The sequence below is a fragment of the Dama dama genome, chromosome 21, assembly GCF_033118175.1.
Source record: "Dama dama isolate Ldn47 chromosome 21, ASM3311817v1, whole genome shotgun sequence".
Taxonomy (NCBI): Eukaryota; Metazoa; Chordata; class Mammalia; order Artiodactyla; family Cervidae; genus Dama; species Dama dama.
The window spans coordinates 74598961-74620436 of record NC_083701.1 but is presented as its reverse complement, the minus strand read 5'-3'; the positions used below and the strand labels follow the sequence as shown (position 1 = coordinate 74620436).

At 42.7% G+C, this 21476-nt stretch overlaps 2 protein-coding genes across 2 annotated transcripts in view; one reads left to right on the top strand and one right to left on the bottom strand.

Annotated features, from left to right (window-relative positions):
- The window catches only part of E2F5 (E2F transcription factor 5), a 32740-nt gene extending 17246 nt beyond the window's left edge, over window positions 1-15494 (top strand). Inside the window, exons 2-8 of the mRNA XM_061123837.1 lie at window positions 7591-7700; window positions 8547-8710; window positions 9952-9993; window positions 11628-11692; window positions 12940-13207; window positions 13722-13769; window positions 14725-15494. Coding sequence (XP_060979820.1) covers window positions 7591-7700; window positions 8547-8710; window positions 9952-9993; window positions 11628-11692; window positions 12940-13207; window positions 13722-13769; window positions 14725-14834 — 807 coding nt within the window. The 3' untranslated portion in view covers window positions 14835-15494. The remainder of the gene's footprint in view (window positions 1-7590; window positions 7701-8546; window positions 8711-9951; window positions 9994-11627; window positions 11693-12939; window positions 13208-13721; window positions 13770-14724) is intronic.
- On the bottom strand, window positions 15479-20559 carry RBIS (ribosomal biogenesis factor). The gene is made up of 4 exons (XM_061123838.1): window positions 20403-20559; window positions 18025-18141; window positions 15874-15990; window positions 15479-15607 (listed from the first exon to the last, which is right to left on the bottom strand). The coding sequence occupies exons 2-4, from the start codon at window positions 18136-18138 to the stop codon at window positions 15536-15538; spliced, it is 303 nt and encodes a 100-aa protein (XP_060979821.1). The 5' UTR covers window positions 18139-18141; window positions 20403-20559; the 3' UTR covers window positions 15479-15535.
- Between the last annotated feature and the right edge of the window lie 917 nt (window positions 20560-21476).

Below are 21476 nucleotides of genomic sequence, written 5' to 3'. Positions count from 1 at the left end.
TTGTGAAGGAAACTGACATGAAAGTGGAGTGTAACTCAGCCAATGGTCACATGCACTGTAATCCCTTTGAGATTTTTAGGTTCATTTTAAAATCCAACTAGTGTATCCTTGAATGTGACAAGTCCAGGTATTCTGAAACCATTGTTTATCCTTTAGATAATAAGACTTTTGTCCATAGCAGGAGTTTTCTGATTAGCTAAGGGTTTATGTCTATTAATGACATTTCTTATAGAAGAACATTTAACCATTTTGGTTTGAAAAATTTCCAAAATCCATTACATGTCTGTTTAAAGCTAAAAAGACTGCATTTAGTTTTAGTCTAACTCAGATTAGTCATGATGAATATTATTTTTTGTATCCCTTAGAGGTGATAACCCCAAAGCTTTTCTAAGTATGGTGGATTATTGCTGTGTCCAATGGCTTTAGCTTTGTCTGTGAGTTTTTTATCCTTTCTATAATTTCTGCCACATCTCTTGATTGTTGTTGCAATTCCTCACCAGTGTCCTGGATGGTACTTCCAGTTCTCTTATGCACACTGAAATTAAATAGCCCCACTGTTAGGAATCATAGAAGAGGAATACATAGGATCCAAATGACTGAACTACTTTTGAGTAGTAAAACATAGCTTTTTGCATCTATTTTTGCTTCTACAGAAGTCCTTTCTCCTACTTCATTGTGCTTGACTGTGTTCTGAAGTGTTAAAGTTGCAGGTAAATAAAGATGGTCTTTACGTTCCATGATGCATTTTTCAAAGGTCAGTGTTTTCTTACTATAAGTGAGAAACTGGATCAATAATAGTCATAATGGCTAACACGATGTAATACTTGTGCAAGGCAGTCTCCTAAGTGTTTTGGATATACTCATTCACTCTCCACAACATCTTAATTGCTATCTCACAGCCTAGCCCATGTCCTTGACTTCTTCACCACTTCTCTGGTTCCTAACTTCTAACCATTAGTTCAGTCACTTAGTCGTGTCTGACTCCTTGTGACCCCATGGACTGCAGCACACCAGGCCTCCCTTTCCATCACCAACTCTCAGAGTTTACTCAAACTCATGTCCATCAAGTCGGTGATGCCATCCAACCATCTCATCCTCTTATCATCCCCTTCTCCTCCCACCTTCAATCTTTTCCAGCATCAGGGTCTTTTCAAATGAGTCAGCTCTTTGCATGAGGTGGCCAAAGTATTGGAGTTTCAGCTTCAGCATTAGTCCTTCCAATGAATATTCAGGACTGATTTCCTTTAGGATGGACTGGTTGGATCTCCTTGCAGTTCAAGGGACTCTCAAGAGTCTTCTCCAACACCACAGTTCAAAAGCATCAATTCTTCAGCACTCAGCTTTCTTTATAGTCCAGTTGTCACATCCATACATGACTAACCATCAGGGCTATAAAAAATGTACAGATGCAGAGCCCAGTGGTAGAATAGCAGATGCTGCTTAGTTTGGTTCCTGGTTTAACAACGTAACGTACATGAGAATTTCAAAGCATGCAGCTGGGGACTCCAGCGAACAATCTCTAGAACTGAGTCTTAGTAGGCTTTTCTTACTTAAATAGGTATTTTTATCAACTGTCTTGTTTTTCCTTTTGAGAACTCTTTTGTGACTTTCGTAAGACAGTACAATTAAGCTTCTTTTTAAAGGCTTATGCAGAGTCTGTTAAAACATTTTAAGAATTAGAACAAAGTTAAAGCCTTATGCACTTGAAATATCATATACAATAGCAGTTAGTTTGGGGTGGTTGAAAGCACCTCAGACTTTTAAGGAGAGACTCCTTCAGGAAAAGGTTGAAACACTTGCCTAATGCTTAGTGCTGCTTCTGGAGGGAGTGGTTTGTATCCTGAAAGTAAGAATGTTATTTTGTGGTGTTTAATTTCCTTCTTGATTTAACATCTGCAGATGCATTGAAAGCACAAAAGCAGCCTCCTCCAGGAACTGTCCTTTTTGCCCCCACCTTCAGTAATCTCTGTTCAATCTCCTGTAACACTTCACTTTCCAGAACTGTTTCAGTTTTTCAGCCTCATTCTGGAAGGTGGTAGCCATGGTCTCGAAGCCTTGAATGTGTTTATAATGTTTTTACTGGTCATCATTTTTAAGTAAGTAAATGCGTACATGGACATGACGGCCTCTGCTTTCTCAGACCGCTTTTGCCCTCAGTGGGGCCACCAGCGGCACCTGAGCTGCGCTTCGGTGCGTCTGCATACTTGGGAGCTTCTGACTATCTGCCACTGTGCTTAGAGTCTTTTAGAATGATAGCCCATGTGGAAATATTTTGCCACAAATTTGTTTCATAAATGTATAATTAATGCCAAATTCCATCTGACTATTCATTAGCCTTCTGAATCTGTTTCCTAAAAAACAGGGAGAATGATACCTACTTTACAAAGCAGTTGTGAGCATTAAATTAGATAATATCTGTGCAAGATCCTATTACAGAATTATCCCATTACTGGCTTATAAATGGTTCTTCTTAACTGTGGGTTGAAATCAAACATTTTACATCTCAATTATCTTTAGCAATGTTTGAAATGAGTAATCTTATCATGAGATAAAGCAAAATAACATTATCGAGCACAGTTGAAAATGAATTTACTCAGGTTTTTAAAAAATTCTCATTAAAATATTTTATAAGCCATCTTGATGCATCACTTGAGGTCCTCCTACCTTATTTTCAGGATCCCATCACTTGTGCATGTTTGGGTGCATGTGTGTATAATTAATTGATGTTTTGTAATTTGATGATTCTGTTGCACAGTTTTGATTTTTGGATCTGGACCTCCTCGCTGTAATGTTAGTCTCTGAAGCACAGTGCACGTGTGTCAACAGTTGTGGTCCTTGAAGAGAGTGAAGTTTCTGCTTTGCAGATGGAGAACCTGAAAGACAGTATGTTTCCATCCTTACTGTGTTTATGTCAGCCCCTTTGAACGCAGCTTCAGGCTCCATGGGGATAACATCCTTGAGCAAATGAGCTGCAGCTAATCCTAACCCAAATAAAGTTAGCAGCCATCTCTCGTTAGCACCCCCATCTCTCGTTAGCACCCCCGAGTTAGCACCGGGTCTTACTGGAGTCATCTGCCAAAGTGAAGGGGCGGGGCCAGAACTTTTCTGAAGCCCTGTTTGCACTTAGGCGTGATCTCTGTCAGCTCTCCGGGTTCTGTTTGACTTAAAAGCATCTCACGCTCTTGTTTTGTTCCAACTGTGGATATCGCTTTGTTCACTGGCGGTGGCATTTTTACAAAAAGATGTAATATTTGGAGGGGAGATCTGTGTCTTTCAAAGGCTTCTGTTTGTCTGTTTGTCCTGAAAAGTCAAGCATCTAGTAGATGCTTCCTTTATGGCTTATGCTCCCCTTATGGTCAGGTGTTATAATAGTAAATGTAAACGTTTAAAGTAAATTTGCTGCATTTGACACATGTGCGTTTATTCAGTGCTACATCGCAGCGTGGGATGAGGCCGCCCCCATTTTGTTCTCTGCCTGCCCCTCGGCAACACCCGGTGTTCTGCAGGGCCTCAGGGAAATGCCCAGTAATGCCAGTGGCTCCCACTTTAAATTCAGGACCACTGAGTCCAACGGCGCCTTAGTGGGGCCCAGCATTGCTGCTCCACGGCTTACCTTGGCTCTGCTAGACAAGGATCACACTTTCTCCTCTCGCAGCCGCCTCTCTCCCCTCTCCGCTGATGAGGAAAAACACCCAGAAGGAGGTGCCTGACCCCTCACCGTATCTACTGCCGTATAACCTCTCACCTATCTGCCGCCACGCACGCGCGCGCTCGGGCCGGGCTCCGGTTGGTAACGTGCCCTCTTACCTAAGGCCGATCACCTCCGCTCGTCTGGTTACGTCCCCCGCCGCCCACCTTGCGGTTCTCTTTGGTGGTTTTCCGTTCTCTCTCCTGCATCACGAATTATGCCCCTCCCCCTTGACCAGGTCTTTCCTCTCAGCATCCTCACGTGTGGAAATCGCTCCATCTTTAAAAGGAAAGAAAGATGAAGGAAAGAAGAAACTTCTGGGGAGGCCCCATAGTTTCCTGCAGCCTCTGCCTCACTTCTCTCTTCCTCTTCCCAGTGAATAACCTCAGAACAGCTGTCCACTCCAGCTTTCCTTTACTCTGTCTCAATCTCTCCAAGAAGGCTTTCGGCTTTTTATCAAAACTGGCTGCAAGGTTGGCATGATGTCTCCATAGTCAAATCCAGGGATGCAGTCTCGCAGAACTGGGTCCCCCTGCCAGCAGCACTTAACACACTCACTGTTTCTTGACTTGGCTTTCAAGACCCCGCTGTACCCACTTATCTTACTTCAGTGGCAGCCTGCTTCTCATTCCCTGGATCTTAAACACTGCCAAACCCAAGGGTTGGCCCTTAGACGTCTTCCGCGTCTATGCTCACCTCTAGGCGAATCCAGCGGGTGCCAGGCTGTGTCCTAAAGTGTCTTATTTACTGATGCCTCCTGATCCTGTACCTCCACTGGGACTTCTCCCTTAACCCACACACTTCTCATGTCCAGTGGTGGTCTGGATTTCTCCCCTGCGGTGTCAAAACGGCCAGAGCAGAGTTCCTGATTTCCAGCACCCCGAGCCTGCTCCTCCTGCGGCCTTCCCGTCTCCAGCTGCCCGCGTCAAAAAGGGAAGGGTCGCTGTCGAGTCCTTTCTCAGTATCGCCTGCTGCCCGTACCTTCCAAACAGATCCGGGGTGTTAGCATTTCTCAGCCCCCACCGCCATCTCTTGAACCGATTGTCACCGCTACCTTCTCACTGGTTTCCTTGCTTCACCCAGAGCAGCCCCAGAGAACCTTTTCAAACGTGGAGCCAAGCTGCCGTGCACTCAGAGCATTCCAGTGGCTTTCTGTTTCAGCGGGGGTAACAGCGGACGTCTTCACAGTGGCCGCTCGAAGACCCCTGGCCCCTGCCGCCGCCCCTTCTTTGTCGCCTTCGTCTCCCTCTCCCTGTCTCCCCCTCCCTCCTCTCTCCCTGCCCCCGCCTCCCGTCCCGCACTATTCCCTTTCCTCCTCCGCACCTCTTCCAGGCGTTCCGGGGTCACTGTCTTCAGTTCAGACTCACTCCATCAGGGAGCCCTTCTCTGAACAGTCCGGCAAACACAGTAGCGCCCTGCATGCCTTCCTCCTAAGGTAGTACTTCTGTTAATGCGCTGTTGGCCGCCGCCTCCTTCTGAGGGCAGGGGCACTGTTCTGTCACCGCTGTGTCCTCAAGACCCAGAGCAAGCCTGGCACCCCGTGGGAGCTGAAGACATGAATGAAGGGGGTGATGACTCATGGTATGGGTTTATGAATACAAAGGTCTTAAATTACTTAATAAAATTAAGAATTTAATGCAGCTTTTTAAATCACTACATAAAAAATATTATAGGTCCATATCCACGCAAACTCTTACCCTTGATCCCTTGTCTCAGCCTCTGTTTGATGATGAGGCTGTTACCAACATTTAAGTAGAAATTACCTAGAGGACACTGTGCTAAGGTTATCCTGCATAGCCCCCACAATTCAGCCTATGTTATTATCCCATTTTATGAAAAGGAAATGAGGTTTAAAGAGCCTGAAGCCAGCTGAAGACAGGAAGTGGCAGGACTGGATTGCATCTGGAACTGGTGTGCCCAGCTCCAGAACCAGACTTCAGCTGATGCAGCTGCTAAAATAAAAGCCTCTTGGAGATCCTGTTTAATTTTGGTCATTTCTAGGTTCATATATGCTTTAATAGATTTTTTAGAAATGGTATTTCATTTTGGGAACCAGGGATTTCAATTTTGTAATTGTTCAGTTCAGTCGCTCAGTCATGTCTGACTCCTTGCGAACCCATGGACTGCAGCACGCCAGGCTTCCTTGTCCTTTACCAACTCCCGGAGTTGTAATTGTTAAGCAGTGATAAATGGAGAAGGGAATGGCAGCCCACTCCAGTCTTCTTGCCTGGAGAATCCCACGGATGGAGAAGCCGGGAGGGCTCAGAGTTGGACACGACTTAGTGCCTGAACAATAACAACAAATCAACTGTAAATGAGATCCTTTTGACAAATTTTGAACTAAACTTGAGATCTCATAGCTCTTTGCCTAGTGACCTAGAATAGCTCTGTGACCTGGTTCATACCTGGTGAGCTGTTGCTAAGGTTGTAACGGCTCTGGTGTGTGAGTCCCTAGCTACAGATGACGCAGAGCTTGGAGTGCTCTGGCTACTTCTCAAGAGGGAAATGAGACATGAATTCACAACTTAAGATTTTTACACTTAGCTTTGCAGCAGACGATTACTCTTGAGAAAGACAGCCTCCCACTCAGAACAGAAACTCTGCTGGTAGATGAGACAGGGAGGGAACTGCCGAGTACACTGAGGAGGGTGTGGGTGAAAGAAACCGTGGCCAGAAGAGATGAGCCAAACTCTAGTCAGAGCTGGGGATTCAAACAGCCTCACACCCTGCTTCCTTCTTTCTCTCTGCCACATCCAGTCGCCCTCTGGTCCGCTCTCCAAGGCTTGAATCCCCTGCTGAAGGCCTCAGAGGTTGGCAGCAGGCACTTGGTGTTTCTGGTAATGCAACCACCAGATCTCTTACAGGTTCCAGATGCCTGCAGAGTGAGCCGTTGTTGGTCACACTTGCTCCCCATGGAAGGAAACACGATGCTGCCCTGGTTCTGTTGGAGGAACTCTTTTTATATATAGAATGAAGCAGTTAGTGAAGCCCTGGGGTAGCCAGTAACTAATCATCTGAGACTAAATTCTGTAGATAATGTACTGGATATTGTCAGTAAGGACGTACATGTGTTTTTTTGTTATTACCATGAATCTTAAAATGTGACTCCACATTCAAAATAGTCGATTGACTAATCTACTCTGAAAAAAGAGCTTTCAGGTAACCTCTTCTCTGAGGTTCTGTTTATACTGGTGGGAAGAAAATGTAAGAAATGTGTGTGAGAACTAATTAGAGGAACTATAAGAGCATTCCTTGATTCATTCATGACATGCATGGTAGCATGAAATATTTTTGTTGGTCTTACCTGACGTAAGTGAAACTACCAAGCTTTTGTATTTGCTTTCCTTTATTATCCTTTATTATCATTGAATTTAGAAAATGCAGATTGTGTATTTCAAAGTATTGTACAATGTGTGTATAATTTAGAATTTTCTCCCAAGTATCTTGACTTCACTATTTAAAAATCACTGAGATATAATTTTTCAACGTTTCAAAAAAAAAGTAAGGCTGTCTTTAAACAAGACTGTTCATGAACAGAGAAATAAGATAGGAAGTGACAAGGGCAGACAATTAGCAGCGCCTCCTAAGGATTAGCCCATAAGGTGATACGAAGTATTCTCATTGTGTTCTTTTATTTTTATGGGCTTTGTGTCATGACCTTTTCATTTTTTTTCCATTCCAGCATCTGCTGGCTTTTAAATGGAATCATTGCTTTGGTATTTTCAGTATCTGAGGGTTGCTGTGCACATACCCTGCTATTGTTCCCAAGCAACTGCCTGGGTCAGATTTAAGACTGGGCGCTCATGCTGTGACCTTAATAACCAAAGCCTTTTTGGCCTTAAAATATGAATTGTAATTTATTTCTTTGTTCACCTACCCCCTCCCCCCCCCCCCTTTTACAGGCTGCAGATACTTTGGCTGTGAGGCAAAAAAGAAGAATTTATGATATCACCAATGTCTTGGAAGGAATTGACTTAATTGAAAAAAAGTCAAAAAATAGTATACAATGGAAGTAAGTTACAAACCGCTCTAGTCTACCTTTTCCTTCCCAATGCTCTGTACACGCTGACCTTTCTGCCACGTATGTCTCCCGAGTCCTCTGTCCCAGCCGTCTACACTGGTTACACTGCCCCTCGCGTGTCCCTGGGCACACCTCTGGGCTTCTGTCCCTCCTGTGTGACACGGGGTGGCCCCTGCCTCACTCCGCTATTTAATTTACACTCTCACAGTTCACCTCTTCTCCCTGCAGCTGCTTACTTGGCACACACTGCATCCTGCTTTCTATCATTAATCCTTCTTTGCCTGGGTGTTCTGGGTACTCACCTAATATAAACTCCTTGAAAACAGGAACTAAGTCTCATACATACAAGAATATGTACTTTATAAATAATGATTAGTGGGAATGCATGTTGTCATTTGTTAACTTGTATGTTTGTGACAAACACGTTCTTTTCCACAAACTTGCCCCCCTTATCCTTAGCTTTTCAGTTTATTTTAGCCAAAAATCCCGACAAAACACTAAAAGACTGTAATCTGTCTCACCCGCGTCTCAGTCCACGTAGAGACGACCAGTGTGGCCGTTCGACTCTGGCATCCTTTGGTGCCTCAGCCACCAGTCGGCCTTCTGGATGGCAAAGGGCACAACAGAACAGATGCAGAACTTTGTAATTCGGGTGTTTGTTTAGACAGTGGTGTGGTGTTTACGTTTTCTAAAGATTTTAATGGTTAAAGATTTTAGAAGCCTGTAAAGATTTTTGTCTTGACTATATTCAGTGAGCTTTACAATTTTTACTATAAAAATTAAGTGATGTTAACCTGGGTTTGATACTGGGGATATTAATTTTCATATGTTTTTAAGAGGTGTAGGCGCTGGCTGTAACACTAAAGAAGTCATAGATAGATTAAGATATCTCAAAGCCGAAATTGAGGACCTAGAACTAAAGGAAAGAGAACTTGATCAGCAGAAGTTGTGGCTACAGCAAAGCATCAAAAATGTGATGGACGACTCCATTAATAATAGATATCCTTTTAAATGAACTATACATAGATGTAATATGTATTTATCTGTTCTTTCAGTCTGAACATCAGTTACTTTAGTGTTTTTAGAGACTTCAGTTTTGCAAGTGATTATAACATTTTAATTTTATAACACTCTTCTAATTTATATGAATATTTTAAATTTTTTACTTTTTTAAGTCACATAGTACATCTGTTATCAAATAGATGCGCCTGTTGCAAATTCCCCTATCTTTGGTCTGCCCATTGACAGGATACAACACACCAGCCAAAGTGTGCCTAGAAGGGGTCTGCGAATTGGAAGTCGTCGTTAAGTCACTGTCCTGAACCTAAGTCATTCAGTGTTTCAGAGTGGTAAAAGTTCAGCAACTCTTTTAAAAAAACTAATTTTGGTTTGAAAATGAAATATCACAGGCCTGCAATCAGTCCAGGATACATTCTGCCTAATATTAACCCAAAGACAGAACTTTAGCAGAGGGTAGGGTTCTAAGGCTGGTGTATCTGCCATGTTTGGGGAAAAACATTAGTGATATACTCCATGTGTTTCTTATGACCACTGTGTCCTTTCAGATATGTGACTGTTGATTTGTGACTTACCCGTACTCATGAAACATTTTAACTACATTTATCTTGTACCACCTCTCATGAACTTTTGACTGTGTATATAATTTATTTTTCATGTTGTCTTGTCTTTGGTGAATGAGTCCATGATGTCATTTGTTATTTCCTTTCTAGAATCAGAACTCCTTAACAGTTTGATAATAATGGGGGTCTTCAGCTGTGCCTTGTGGAGCCCTGAGATTCCAAAAAGCATTGAACTAGTTGATCACGCACTTTGCTGCACCACTTGCCAAGATCGCGGCACTCCCAGTTCCCCAAACCATGACCCAAGAAGTCTCGATGCAGCGACTTCGGTAGCTGGCTCTTCAGTCCCTCCGACAGCATCCTCCCCCATCAGGGTCCTTCCCCCAGAAGCTCCCGTCTCCATGGAATGTGTTTCCTTCCCTCCCCCAGGAGTCCTCAGATGACACAAACCCAAAGTGGCTTCTTCTTAGAGCAAAGGATGGATACTTCTCTTACAGATCTTTATTTGATTGCCTTTTCAGACAAAAGACTTGTGTTCTTTTTTATCTGACCATGTATGACAGTCCCTTCATGCATTTGGTCACTTTGGTCTTCAGAATTATCTTAATTTATATATCCAGGCCTTGATATAAATGTTATTCCTTAACTCTATGACAGTACATTTTCCTATGTAACTCATGAAGACATCTGTAATTGTTTTAATGGTAAGTACTGTTGTATATTTTTTCTTGTTCTTCCTTTGATCAATGTTATTTAGTGTAATGTGATTTAAAATTCCCCATGCAGTCACCTCAAGTCATCATTTTCTGGATTTGGTCTCCCTCTATAGTACTAGGCTGCTTTCATTTCTGTTCTCATGACAATAACTGCTTTTCCCAGCTTTCACTTCATTTCCTGCCTTGGTAGGTATAAACTCTGTGTGGGAGAGGCAGCTAAGTCAGAGAGGGATTAAATAACAGCCTCAGAGTCACAGAATCACAGTCAATGACTAAACTTGAACTAGAACATGGTTCTCATTGGTACTGTTTATGAAAATGTATGTAGCAGATGTGCTGGTGAAAAATGCACCAAAAAAGCTCAAAAGAAGCATGAGGACACAGCCAGGTTCATCCATTTATAATCTGGAAAATTATTCCTCACCTTACTCCCTCCCCAGCTTCCATGTGTTCCCCTTAAGATGATGTGCTCAGTTGCTCAGTCATGTCCGACTCTTTGCAGCCCCATGGGCTGTAGCCCGCCAGGCTCCTCTGTCCATGGAATTTTTCAGGCAAGAATACTGGAGTGGGTTGCCACTTCTTACTCCAGGGGATCTTCCTGACCCAGGCATCGAACCTGCATCTCTTGCATCTCCTGCACCGGCAGGCAGGATCTTTGCCACTATGAATAACTAAAATGATGGTGGGGGCTGAATTCCCATAATATATATAACACAGAATAGGCATAGGCTATTAAAAGGACAGTCTTGTAACATGCACATACAAAAAAAAAAAAAAAAAAAATCTGCCAAACGCTTTGCCAAGTGGAACCTGACTCAGGCTGCACTGGTTTCATACTCGGCCTCACTGCTCTACTTTGTCACCGTATTTCCCAAGCTTTCAAAGAAAGTTTGGGGAAATATTCTTAATGTTCAGCCTGGCAGATACTGCTGTAGAATCTGGCTTCAAAAGTTCATGTAAGCTTAAGATTTCACTGTATCATACCAATTTAAGTAGTATAAATACTTAACTAAACAGTGTTATTTAACTAAGGCTAAAAGTTTGAGAGTCTCAGACATGACATGAGCCTGGGTGAAAGCAAAATTAACTTGAGCAGAATTCGTTAATGAGAATAGAGTGAATACATTTACCCTGTTGTAAGATCTACTAACACATACGTGTGTTTAGTTGCTCAGTTGTGTCTGACTCTTTGTGACCCCATGGACTGTAGCCCACCAGGCTCCTCTGTGCGTGGAATTCTCCAGGCAAGAAGACTGGACTGGGTTGCCATTCCCTTCTTTAAGGGGTCTTCTTGACCGAGGAGTGAAAACCAGGTCTCCTGCATTGCAGGCAGATTCTTGACCATCTAAGCCACCAGGAAAGCCCTTGAGGATTAAATGGCGTTATATATATTTATCTGTATCTCTCTATATAAAACTGACAAGATATATTACCTCATTTAACCCTCAAAAACCCTGTGCAGTAAGTTATGTCACCCCTATTTTACAGAATAAGAACCAGAACCCCACGTCACCAAATCCAAGCATTCTGACTTCACAGCCCACTCTCTTGGCCATTGTATTGAAAGATCAATAGTGTTTTCTAAAATGTAAAAATCTATTTCTTAACTTTTTCTTGACCAGGTGATACACTTTTGGCCATTCAAGCACCTTCTGGTACACAGCTGGAGGTACCTATTCCAGAAATGGTACGTATGTAGGATAGCTTTTGTTAAAATGGATCTGCTGCTTCACGAGGGACAAACATTTTCTGGAGCTGAACATGAGCTAATTGTAAACACTTTCAAGTAACTGCTTTTAAGTTGTAAGTATTCATATCTGAAGTTAGATGTCTTCAGTACTTTTGCAAAATTATGGATGTGACTGATCATTTAACATATTACTTTTTAAAAAATCTTATTTGAGCTAGAAGACATCAAGGAATGAGTGATGATACAGTCAATAACCTTAAAAAATCAGTTTGACCAATCTATAGCCAATGTAACAATCCTAAAGAAAAGGTTCACTTTAAGTATCAACAATAATATACTGCTTTAAATTAGGTCTTTTAAAAAACATTTTCTGGCTTATTGAGTCAAAGATATCTATTGACTCTTTGCTAATATAAATTTCATTATTTTCATTTTCAAATTTCCTAAAACAGATTTGAAAACAATTTAAAAACGTAGAAAAAAATTACTGTTATCTCCTATTACCTCCTTCACTTCTCCCAGCTATTCTGTAAGTTTGTATTTAGGCATTTATAGTTTCTGAAGCCTCAGGATACAAATTACCTTTTTGAAATGGAGGGGATTTACATTTATATCTCTGTAGGAAAAATCAGTTGTCTTTGTGCTTTGCTGAATGGAAAAAAATTTTGCCTTGCGAAACTTGCTATTTAAGACCACATGTTGAGATGACCACCACACGCATGGCAGTCAGCGCCAAAGGAGATGGCTGCCACAGCTGAGGGGAATGCTCTGAGCACGGAGTGTATAATTAGAGCAAAAATAGACAGCTTCCAGCATTCTACAACTGAGAGTTTTTGATGACCACTATTTGAGAAAAGCTTACTTTTTGGGTCAAGTGCTTTGTAGTCCTCAATATCCCATTCTTCTGGTCTCTACACTATTTTGACTTACTGACTTTTGTTGTATTTAGTCAGTCCCTGTAGCTTTGCCTGTCCTTTTTTTAAATGAAAATATGATAACACATTTATAGTAGACTTGGAAAATACAGAACAAGGTTACATAGAGTTCCATTGTGTATGGATGTTCCATTAGTTATTTTTTTAAGTAGATAAAGACTTTAAGTTGGGAGTTTCAACACGAAACTCTCTAGAATGAATACACAGAAAAATAGAAGGATACAGTAGTTGCCTGTCTTATTTTTAATGTTTCATGTTGGTTAGAAATGTTGACCTTTGTTCATTTGTTTATGCCCAATAACTTCAAAGGGTCAGAATGGACAAAAGAAATACCAGATCAATCTGAAGAGTCATTCAGGACCTATCCACGTGCTGCTTATAAATAAAGAGTCCAGCTCAGCTAAGCCCGTGGTCTTCCCCGTGCCCCCGCCGGACGACCTCACGCAGCCTCCCTCTCAGCCCCCCACCCCAGTGCCTCCGCACAAGCCCAGCACGGCCGTTCAGAGCCCGCCTGAGCCACCCGTCTCCGAACGAAGCCAGACTCTTCAGCACACGCCAGCCACAGACTTGTCTTCAGGTGAGTTCAGAGCCATTGTTTTCAGAAGCAGACGGGAAAATACAAAGACTGCATTGGACAAGTTAGCATTTCTGAATCTCTCAGTTGTGATGTTATTCCCTTATCTAGTATAGGAGGCAAAATAGTAAACCTAATCAACAAGTATTAATTTTGTGTCTCCTACGTGCCCAGCACTGGAATACGTATTAGAAGGAAAATTTAAAAACAGGTCCTGTCTTTAATTACATTGTGTTGTTTAGTCACTCAGTCATGTCCGACTCTCTGCGACCCCACGGACTGTAGCCCCCAGGCTCCTCTGCCCGTGGGATTCTCCGGGCAGTACCGGAGTGGGTTGCCAATTCCCTCTCCATTTAATTGTGTACTACTACTACTAGTTTCACAGGCTGGGTAAATATGTGTGTATAAACAGTTTTCCGTAGGATTCCATTTTGGAATTAGACCATTATTTGTTCTTTTTGCTGTTAAAATATATAAAAAGAAATGTAAAAAAGCTTTATCACATTTCTGTTTCCAGCGGGATCTATTAGTGGAGATATCATTGATGAGTTAATGTCTTCTGATGGTAAGTAGTTAAAAAATTTAATAACTAACCTTATATATTAATAATGCTTTTCTAGAATTTATGAGTGGCATTATGATTTAAAAGACATGAAGAACCTGTATTTTTTTTACTGCTTAATGTACTATGATGGTTCATGAAATTTATAGTTAAGTTACAGGCATCATGAAGAATTTCTTTGCCTGCATTTTTATGAAAAATAATTCACAAGGGGATATTTAATCACATTTACAGAATAAACTTCTATACTGTTGGCATACTAGCCGTTTTCACACCTGAACAATCTGGCCAAGAAGAGTAGAACAATGTATCTGAGTCAACAAGAAATCTGAAAACTTAGTTTTGTAAATATGCCCATCATGGCCAACTTCAGTGATAGCTACATCATCGTCTAACCTGAAATAATTCCTAAAAATCAACTGATTATAAAACTGTAGTTACTTTAACAGTTACTGTCTGGGCCTCCCCCTCCTGTTCTTGAATTCCTAACACATGTACAACACACACGGCAACTGTTAAATTAGCAAGTGTTCTAGTAACCACTGAAGAGACTTAGCAAACGTTTCTGTAAAAGCGGAGAATTTCAGCATATTGATTAATTTATGTCTGATTCCTGTCTCTGTTTTCAAAATGGTAGCTTAGTTAGCAGATCAGAGAAAATACTGACTAGTGTTTCTGAATCATTTTAGTGATAAATTCAACCAATAAAAATTTTAACTTCTATTTCCCAAACTAAACCTATAATCAATGCATAAAATGTCTTTAAATAAGAATCTTTGAAGATACACACAAAATACAAATGATTAATTTGATCATTACATTTCCTATTTTTTTTTAATTTCCTATGTAACATGGGAAGCATAATTTGGCTTGATGTTTTTGATAGTATTTTATCTTAGACATCATTACCTGTATGCAGAAACCATCTTTAACACTGCATTTGTGTTTTCGCTTGCAGTGTTTCCACTCTTGCGGCTTTCTCCGACCCCAGCAGATGACTACAACTTTAATTTAGATGATAATGAAGGCGTCTGTGATCTGTTTGATGTCCAGATACTAAATTATTAGATTCCATGGAAACTTGGGACTGTTATCTACCTCTAACTGTGTAACATTTTAGACTTCTTAATAACCTAAGTATTTAAAATAATGAATGTAACACCTTTTTAGTTCACTGATTCTGAAATGTTCTTCCCTAATACTTTCTTTTTGCTTCACAAAACTTCAACTATAAAAACAAAGGATTCTGACTGTTTAAGGAGAAAAAATGATTTCACATCCACCAACCCTCCACCCTCAAGTAATTACTTTCTGAAATTTCAACTTTTCTTCCCATTCTGAACCCTTGTTTTTTTTTTTCTTATGTGAGAAGAAAGTTAAAGCAGACTTCAGGTCGTGAAAAACAAGAACGTTGGCCAAGGGCTCATCACTTGTTTTGTCTTCCATTTTTACTGCCACGAGACTGTCCGTGTCTGTGTCCTCCAATCCAGACATTCACTGCCACTCATGAAGTGAAGGGTGTGAACTCGGATATGTTAACTGCTTCAGTGAACAGAGTTTGTGAAGTGCCTTCTGGTTTAGCACTTTAAGTTGATCACATTTTGTTGAGTTCTGACATTCCACTTTCCTAGGTTATAGGAAAGATCTGTTTATGTAGTTTGTTTTTAAAATGTGCCAATGCCTGTACATTAACAAGATTTTTTAAATAAAACTGTATAAAAGATTAAATTTATTGGTCTTTTTGGGGAATTTGATGCATCACTGGTGTATTACAACTGAGCCATTAATCTTGTAGCCTCATCAACATTAACTGGTACATTTTCATGACACTGCTGAGATATCTAGAAAGAAGAAATTACATTTAAAAATTTACAGAACTGCAAACAAAAATGACACAGTCTACTGACATATAATCTATTATCCAATATAATTTCTTCCAGTCATAGTTTTGGAAGTAGAACAGTAAATTCCCATATTTAGACTCAGTGTTTTAAAGTCTGAATGTGCTACACATACTACAGAGCCAAGTACTAAAAATTACAATCAATATGGGCTTTGAAAATTTGGAATTTATTAGCCAGAACAAGAGCAAGTGATTTCTACTCACCAGTTGTTTCTGCAGAGGTTCAAGGGAAAGGCCTTTTGAGAAGTTTGCCAGTTCCTTCTGTATATCTATAAAAGCTTTATTCACTCTGTTAACTTTTTCTTCATTCACAATGTTTATCTTTGAAAACAAGAAAAAAGAGCAGTAATTCATGATCTTAAAACCATTACAGATAAAATACAGGTAACCTTAATCTTATTAAACCCCCAAATCTATAAACTCTTATCCAGCCTACCAATTTGTGCAGATAATTCACACTAAAATTCTTATAGTCTTATTGAGACACTTTTGACAAAAGGTTCTGCTTTAAAAAAAGAATTATGTAGCTATACCTTCTACCTTGACTTTCCTGGTATAAGCAGGCCAAAACATGTGCCTACAATCTTTGCAGGCCATGACGCTACCGTCTCTTATCTGTGAAACGAGGACCCTGGATAGAACCCTGCCAGGGTCCCAGCAGGGCCCCTCCGGACCCTCCCTGACGGGAGCGCCTGGCGGTCTCCTGAGAGCGTGGCCGGAGCCCTCCGTGCTTGAGTACGAGGTGGGGCGGTGTTCTGGTCTTCACTGCTCCCGAGCATTCCTCCTTCAAATTCTCAACTCCTCTGCACCTTAGTCGCCAGGACATTCTGACCCCCTCTCCTCACTGCTGCCCCCTGCCAACACCAGGATTACTGACTCTGTGAACAATCTCAAACCTTGGCTCACTGACCCGCCTCGTGCCTGGCAGCACTGCTTAGTGGCTTCGACAAGAACCTATCCAGGGCCGCTTCCTCTTCTCAGGTCCTCGTCTCCAGGGATCTATCCATGACTTACCTTGCCACCACTGCACCTTAGGCTGCACCACCCCCTGTCCCTCTAGTTCACTTAGTTTATTAGTAATTCTTAAATCCCACTGAAACCTTTTCTAAGTTGCCTACTGTTCACATTTTCCATCTCCACTTCTTGCGTTAGCCTACTCAGATCCCATGACCACTCGTCAGTCACTCCTTACACGCTCTTAACTCTCCTCCTCTCCCTTGATCAGACTTGCGTGGCAACTTGGTTAAACTCAACTATCAGCCTTTTCTGAGCCTGACACGGAAGCTGTAGGAAATCACAACTGGCTGCCTGGCTTCATGTCCGTTCAACTTACCTTTTATGTGCTGCCTGGCAATCTTACCCTAATAAGTTAAGCTACTTTCTGAGAAAATTGATACTTTCTCCAACCAGGCTACCTACCCACAGGTCTTTTCCAGTAGCATCCACAAAGTTTCTAGGACTTCCTGGCTAAACAGAGTAATCTTTCTCAAATACACCAAGCTCTTCCCCAGCTGGAGGCCTTTGTACCTGCTATTCTTCCTGCCCAGAGCATGCTGCTGCTCCAACACTGCACCGCTCTTGGCATCACGAGCTCCTGTCACTCGGGTCTTGGCTTCAGCATCAACCCTGAAGACAATCCTATCTACACTTGTCACCCCCAAACTCCAGTCATGTCATTCAGCTTTATTTCCCTTTTAGCATTTCCAAAGACATGAAACTGCTCCACCAAAAAGTTTAATTCAGCTAGTTCATGAAGATGGAAAGATAAAATGTTACATTTCTATGGACCATTATAATAATTAGTAAGTCCTTGAGAGCTGACTCCATCTAGTACTTAAGCTTGGAAACATTTCCTTGAATCTTCTTAAGGCGTCTACTTAATCTTGAAGAAATTTCTCATTCCCCAAATATTTTGAAAAAATAAAGCAACTCTTTTCTTTTCATTTTGTATTTTAAACAAAATATTTTATCTCCTATTTTCAGGTTTTTATTTGAGTTCTAGGTATCTCCACAGAGAAATAAGAATTACTGAAGATAAAAAGAATGGGTGCTGACTGACATTCCATGTCCTGGCTCTGTTGAGAGCTTCTTGAATATATATGAATTTAGAGAGAATTTTTCCATAATGTGTTCATTTGTTTTTTTTTGTTGTTTGTTTTTTTCTGATTTCCAGTCTCTGAGAATTAACTGTTACTTGGAGCCTCATACATTTGCAGTTAAAATGTTTTCCTTTCACACATTTGGACTCAAGAAAGGGATGTTATTTTTCTTCATCATTTTTCTTTTTTAAAACAAATACTTAAAATCATCTTGCTTTTGTAGGCAGCAAAGGCAGAGTGCTTCATTGACACTCACCTTCTTAAGATTAGTAGTAACTGGTTTTGCTTTATTTTTAACCTTCAAGCTTCTCTGGTTGGCTATGTGGAATACATTCCTGGACTTTTGCCCTCTGAGTTTGTTCTTGGCCATTGTCTAGGAAAAAAAGAAAGAGCTCAATTAAGTTGCCCACATTTATGAACTGTAAATCAACTAAAAGATTATTTTTAAAACTTCTACTTGTATCAAATTCCATGTCTTTTGGTCCTACAGATTCTCCTGTTTGAGTGCAGAGAGTATCTAATTCTTTTCTGCATCTCCAGCACCTGGACCGTAAGAGGCTCCACATTAATTTCTGCCAGTTAGAGTCATTAACTAATATTACCAACACAACAACTGTTTTTTTTTTTTTTTCAACTTTCTGACAATGCTAACCGTCACCACCCATCCTTCCGCTAGTTTACACGGTGGTATTCCACTGGGGTTCCTTTCATACTCTTAAGACTGACTCCTTTCTTCTTCCTTCTTTCATTCCTTTTTACTTGCCCCATTTTCACTCCTGTGTGCACCTCCTCAAAGTTAGTCGCTCAGTCATGTCTTTGCAACCCCATGGACTACAGCCCTGCAGACTCCTCTGTCCATGGGATTCTCCAGGCAAGAATACTGGAGTGGGTTGCAATTTCCTCCTGAAGGAGATCTTCCCAACCCAGAAATTGAACTCTGGTCTCCTGGATTGCAGGAAGATTATTTACCTCTGAGTTACCAGGGAAGCCCAGCTCCTCAAAATCAGTACTTAATCTTGCATGTCCAAATCCCAGCCTTATTTTCATGACTTCCATATCACTTCTGTGTGAATGGCTCTTGCCTAAAAATTTTACATATTATTTTTGTTCCACAGCTAAACACACTAAGCCTATAAATTCTATTTCAGAAACATCTCTCAAACCTGTCTTTAACAATGCATGTGAGGAACAATTTCAAAAATATTAATTGTTAAGATTTATTAAGCTTTGACTACATGTACGAGCACTATGCTAACATTTTATGTGCTTTTTAACTAACTTACTTCTTACAAAAACACTTTGGGAGGTACTATTTCATCCTCATTTTGTGGATAAAAAAACTGATGCAAAGAGAAGTTAATCTGCCCATTGTCACACTGTTAGTAGTCAGGGTATGCCACAGTTCAAAGCCAGGAAGACTAGATCCTGAGCTCTCATGTGATATGGCCTCACAAATACATAAAGAGCAACACAAAACCACGATTTAGTACTGCCTAGTTCAGGACTGGGTTATTGCTTTAGTTCCTAGGACTATTTGGTTAGACTCTGGGTTGGACAAACTTTACCCACAGACCAAATCAGGTCAGGCACCTGTCTTTGTAAATGACTGTTAGAATGCAGCTTTGTCCACTTAATTATGTATGTATTGTCTGTGGTTGCTTTTCTGCCACAACTGTGGCTCGAAAAGCCAAAAATTCTTATTATTTGGCCCTTTAAAGAAAGACTGTGAAGCCCTGGCTTAAGCCGTATGCATGCATTCAAGTCCATCCTGCACAGTGGTACAAAATGAACCGTCCCAATGTTAAAATCCTTCAGTGGCTCCTCCAACCCACAAGAAGCAATATTCTTTGTCATGACATGTTGCAGGAAAGCTGATTCTAGCATAAATGTGTCAAAGGTATCTTCTGCTATATCTCTGTAGCCACCTTAGAATACTAATCTCTGAAGACACTTTGCACATTCTTCCTTTCTTCCCTTTGCTCACACTGTATCTCTCCTCCTTAAATGTCCAACTTAAGGAAACAACAGAGACGGCAAAACTTCCCGAACCCGAATAGTACTCCTTCTAATTAAAAAAAAAAAAAAGGAACACAGTAGAAAATACCTGAGTATTATACAAGCAGAAAATACACATAAAAAGCCACCCCAAATTAATCTAAAATCCTTCCAATAAGTAACCAGAATCCGATCATTCATTAACGAATTACTACGTGCCAAGTTCGGTACAGAACTCACATGCATCATATGAAACATATACAAACACAAAACGCATAGACAGGGGCTGAGTCTGGTAACATAAAGCGTTGTGAGCAGACGGAAAGATCCAACGGGTCTGGGGACTCGGGCAAGGTTCGTGCAGAAGGTGACAGCTCAGCGGGGGGCAAGGCGGGTACAGGGGTTGTCCGTGACGACCCCGTGGAGACGAATGACAAAACAACGACTGTACTCTGGTCCCTCGCCCCGGACTGAGGGCCCAGCACCGGGCCTTCCGGCCTGAGCCCGCGGGCCGGCGGCCGAGGACAGCCGCCCAAGGCAGCGGGCGGCCGAGCCGACCTCTGGACGGCAGCGGCCCACCAGGCCCGCCCCAGCCCAGCGAAGCTTCGCGCCAGCGCCCGGGAAGTGTCCTTCACTAACCTCTCACCAGGCCTCCGACACCCTCGTGTAGCCTCTCAGGTTCCAGGCGACGCTATGTACACACGCGACACCCGGAAGTTCCGGGATGAGAAGGCCTATCATAGGGCCTCCCTCTGGCCGCGGTTCCGCCCCCGGGCGAAGCCCCGCCCACAGAGCGCGGTCCAGTCCAGGGTCTCGGTCAGTAAAGGGAGATAGGCCCCGCCCACTGATCGTGTTCTACCCACGGGCAGGTTCCCACCCACCCGACGTAGGACCGCCCTCAGGGCCGAGGCCCCGCGGAGCTTCAACCCCTGAAGGCCGCGCAGCCCCGCCCACAGGACGAAGTCCCGCCCTCAGAGCGAAGTCCCGTCCCAGAGCTCTGTGGGTAGACAGAGTAAGCCCTGCCCAGAGAGCGTGGTCCCGTCCCAGAGCTCGGTGGGTAGACAGGATAAGCCCCGCCCACAGAGAGTAGTCCTGTCCCAGAGCTCGAGCTGCAGACGTATATAAGCCCCGCCCACAGGGCGTGGTTCCGCCCCACGCTGGTTCCCACCCACCGAACGTAGGACCGCCCACAGGGCCGAGGCGCGCGGAGCTCCCGCCCCTGAAGGCCGCGCAGCCCCGCCCACAGGGCGAAGTCCCGCCCGCCGTGTGAAGTCCCGCCGGTTAGCGTCTCTGGCCAAATGCTGCCTTGAGGATCTCTACTCGGCGGAGACACGGAAGACGCGGCGCGCCTCGAGCTGCTCGCGCGGACTCGCGTACAGAAACCAGCCGGCGCCTCTTGGTCACCAGAGCCGCGAGGGCGGTCTCACAGAAGTCGGCCTTCGGCCGCGTCCTGCGAGCTGGCGGGGCCGCGCTCCCGGGACGCGGGACGCGCGCCGCTGGGGGCGCCCCCGGCTCGCAGGGCGGCACCGAGCGCCTAGGGTCTGAGCGGATCCGGGGCTAGCACTGGGACTTCTAGGCGAAGACTGTAGTGAGCCGGAGCTGCAGTGCTTTCCTCAGGCAGATGAGAACTTCTGACATAACAGCAGACGCGCAAGAAAGTGTAAACAAGCCGTGCAGCAAGAATGAAGTGAGAGCCGCCCAGTCGTGTCCATG

What these genes read in the sequence shown, in the direction of transcription:
- RBIS (XM_061123838.1), bottom strand. Translation starts at nt 18,138, where the DNA reads ATGGCCAAGAACAAACTCAGAGGGCAAAAGTCCAGGAATGTATTCCAC. An exon ending in TTACTACTAATCTTAAGAAG is followed by an intron (nt 15,991 to 18,024) that starts GTGAGTGTCAAT and finishes TTGTTTTCAAAG; the next exon opens with ATAAACATTGTGAATGAAGA. An exon ending in AACCTCTGCAGAAACAACTG is followed by an intron (nt 15,608 to 15,873) that starts GTGAGTAGAAAT and finishes TCTTCTTTCTAG; the next exon opens with ATATCTCAGCAGTGTCATGA.